Source organism: Temnothorax curvispinosus, unplaced genomic scaffold (assembly GCF_003070985.1).
Source record: "Temnothorax curvispinosus isolate PA1 unplaced genomic scaffold, ASM307098v1 QBEX01003456.1, whole genome shotgun sequence".
NCBI classification, from domain to species: domain Eukaryota; kingdom Metazoa; phylum Arthropoda; class Insecta; order Hymenoptera; family Formicidae; genus Temnothorax; species Temnothorax curvispinosus.
Window position 1 is genome coordinate 361 of NW_020213236.1, and position 3,393 is coordinate 3,753.

The following is a 3,393-nucleotide window of genomic DNA, read 5'->3' on the forward strand; positions in this document are numbered from 1 at the left end:
TAAGTTCAATTCAAATAAATAAACTCTATAAAATTAAATTCTATTTAACTTATCTCAGATATACATCCCAACAAACACCAAGTAACAGTTATATAATTTAACAATTATATAACTGTTACTTGGTGTTTGCTGGGATATATAAAAACTAAATAAAATTTACTTTGACTAGGATAAGTCATGCAGTCTTTAAGAAAACTGTGCAGTTGCAGCAATCACAATTGTTATTAATTGAATAACAAAAAACTTAAATGTATGATCACAACTTTTGAATGAAAAAAAAAAACAACAATAAGCACATCATGCAGTTTTCATTATGTGCCTCCAACACAAATGCATTGCAAAATGAAGTAATATTGCTTGAAATAGCTTTAAAATTACATAACATTTAATTAATGTAACACTAATTTTTGATAACTACAATATTGAATTTAAAAAAAATTAACTTAAATAAAAATTTTATATCTTATAATCAAACAATACCGTGCTGTATCTTATGCTTCATATTAAGCAGATGTTATGTATATGTAATTGTATCAAATGTATGAACAATAAGTCTTGAGCGCTTTTTCGAATCAAGTAAAATTATCATTACATGTTTATAATTTGTATAAATAGCTATTTTAGCTAAATTTTTAAACAAAAAAACATCAATAAGCATATGCATACTTTAGGGCTACTTGCGTTCTGCGATCTTGGAGAATATTTCAAGGAAAGATTGCTGAAGTTGCATTTTTTCTTTATGCATTTCATTCAGTCTTTCTACCTTTTTTGCTCTACGTCGTTCTCTATCTTCTTTCTCTTTCTGTTTTTCTTCTTTCATTTCGTAAATAAATGACTCTAAAATCGATTCTACTCTTCTTTTTTTCGGTTTTGGTTCCTCCGCTGTCATGGTTAAGCTATTTAAAAAGTTAAAACTTAAATTAATCAAATAAAAAAGTAATAAACTTTTAACTTAATTAGTTTTGTTAATATTGTTCGGCGTATCGCCTTGTAAATAGTACAATTACTTCATGTTCATGTATTCATGTGTCGTTTATACTTAGTTGCATAAGTCGTTTGTAATTCTCGCGCGAAACGTCGGCGGATCGCGATCAGCCAAATCATGCGACTCACCTGTCGGTGCTGCCATCGCCCATCCGCCGACGGTATCCACCCCCCCGGAAAGGGAACAACTACTCGCCCGCAGCGACATGTTCCAGGACCGCGGGGACAGAGCATTAGCAATCCAGTCGTCTTACGGCAAACACACGTTTTGGACAGCCGCCGTGCGGCACACACACATATTCTAAAAGCCGTCTTACGGCACACGTTCGCCGGGCAGAACGCATCTCGAAATCGCCTTTGCCGCCTTGCTCAACCGGGAGTGCGCACGTCTCCAACTGCCTTTCCTGCCTGCTCTATCGCTTGCTCTCCACCGTTTTGCTTGTTTGCACGAGTTTTGCCATCGCATGCCGAACGAGACCCACGGAGCGGCCAAGTTCAAGGGACAGGACGAGGATTGACGGAATCACGGGGACGACGGCCGACACGGTGAGTCGCTTCGCTTAATATTTTGTTGCATGCGTTTCTGCTTTCGCGTTAAACATTTGATAGTCGTGAGGGGAAAGCGACAACCCCCCTCTGGTCCTTCGAGTATCGCAAATCTTACCTCCGGGGCGAAACTATCCCCGTTCAAATATTAATGTTAATTTTAAACATATTAACTTGTAATTTTAGAGCTATTAACTTTAATCTTAATATATTAAAAAAAAATTAACTTACCCAAATCTGTCGGCTAACTTCTCTGAAGTAGATGATGACTTTTCTGAGAAAGAACCTGGGGAAGGTGGATTATCACTGCTGGCTATTGACATCGGATCTACCCATGCTTTTTCTCCGAATATTGAGTCCATCGCCGAGTAAAAAGCCCAAGAACTGGAATGATTTCCTGACTTTTTATTGCTATCAGTAATATTTTTGTATGTTCTTTTGAATCCGGACATTTTGTTTTGGCACTGAGTACCAGTCACATTATAGTTTCCTTCTTTCATTTCATTAGATATTTCATTCCATATTTTGTTGTGACGTTTTAAACCCGCAAATTCTGATTCTTTATTTCGATAGATCTCGAGTAATAAAAGGACTGCTTTATCTGGCCATGTAAAGGACTCTTTCTTATTTATAACTTCGTTGTTTATCTCAGATGCATCCACAGGCTGTTCGTTGTTTATTTCAGATGCATCCACAGGTTGGTAACCTTCTAAGGAATGTTGCTCTAGTTGTTCGATCATTGCCATACTTCTTTTTTCTCTTTCTCTTTCTATTAATAGCTTGATAATGTCTTCATCTAGTAAAAGAAAGCAAAACTTTAATTATTCACAGGGCATCTTACAAAGATCAGTGTTATTTTTGATTGGAATTTAATAATTTATATATAAAGAAATCCTGTATATAAATAAATCCTGTCCTGTATATATTATTTGTATGTATATACAGGACATATTTCCTCATATATAAAATACTGAATATTAATAAATAATGAATGTAATTGGTTAATTTCTTACGGCTTAAGGCCCACTACACTTTTTGTAGACCCAGCCTTACAGCTTGTAAAAGTAAAATTTAATGAGTATTTGGAATAAATACATTGTTTTAAAGAATCATGAAATTTGAGGTTAGAATTAAAATTTTTTATATTAATACTTACTGCCAGTCGTTGCTGCTAAGAATTCAATTGCGGATACGTTAAGTGTCCATAATTCATCGTTTACGAATACTTGTAACTCTTTTTCATTAGCCATAGTATAAAATTATGGGAAAACTTTATTCTATCCGAACAACGCTGCGTTCCATTTCGCGCATAAAACGCATGAAACGTATACGCATGGATTACACATGGGCTGCCTCACCTCGAGAGCTGAGGCAGTTCATGCGTTCTCATGCGCTGAGTGGTGGTATGGTGGGAGAAATTCTCATGCGCGCATGAATTGCGCATGGAGTGAAACGGAACGATTTCCAAGCTTTTCATGCGATCCATGCGTGAAACGGAACGCACCTTTAGATTTCGGTATTGCTCGCCGTGTTTTCATTCCGCGTGTTTATCTTGTCGGAACCCGATGTATTCCCGCGAAAGCTACCTGTTGTTACCCGAATTTCTCGTTCGCTCCTCGGAAACAATCGCGTTATTCGTCGAACCTTCCCTCTCCTCGCGCGCTCGGTGCGAGCGGTACCGAGACACTTATTGTGAATACCACTCGCCTCAGAACCCTCTGAGACATCGTAACAGCAGTGATGCCACAGATCGGCCTCCGTCGCATACGCACACAAGTCTCGTGCCCTGTCGGTGTGTCGGGCAACGTCGGGCAATAAGAGACGGATATATTATTTTCTGTCTCCTTCGCTCTTGCAGAATTC

At 37.6% G+C, this 3,393-nt stretch overlaps 1 protein-coding gene across 1 annotated transcript; it reads right to left on the reverse strand.

The window, feature by feature from the left end:
• Nucleotides 1-488: 488 nt before the first annotated feature.
• On the reverse strand, nt 489-3,036 carry LOC112452573. Its single transcript, XM_025012858.1, has 3 exons — nt 2,687-3,036; nt 1,762-2,326; nt 489-896 (listed from the first exon to the last, which is right to left on the reverse strand). Exons 1-3 carry the CDS (start codon nt 2,778-2,780, stop codon nt 674-676), a joined length of 882 nt encoding a protein of 293 aa, XP_024868626.1. The 5' UTR covers nt 2,781-3,036; the 3' UTR covers nt 489-673.
• Nucleotides 3,037-3,393: the final 357 nt, after the last annotated feature.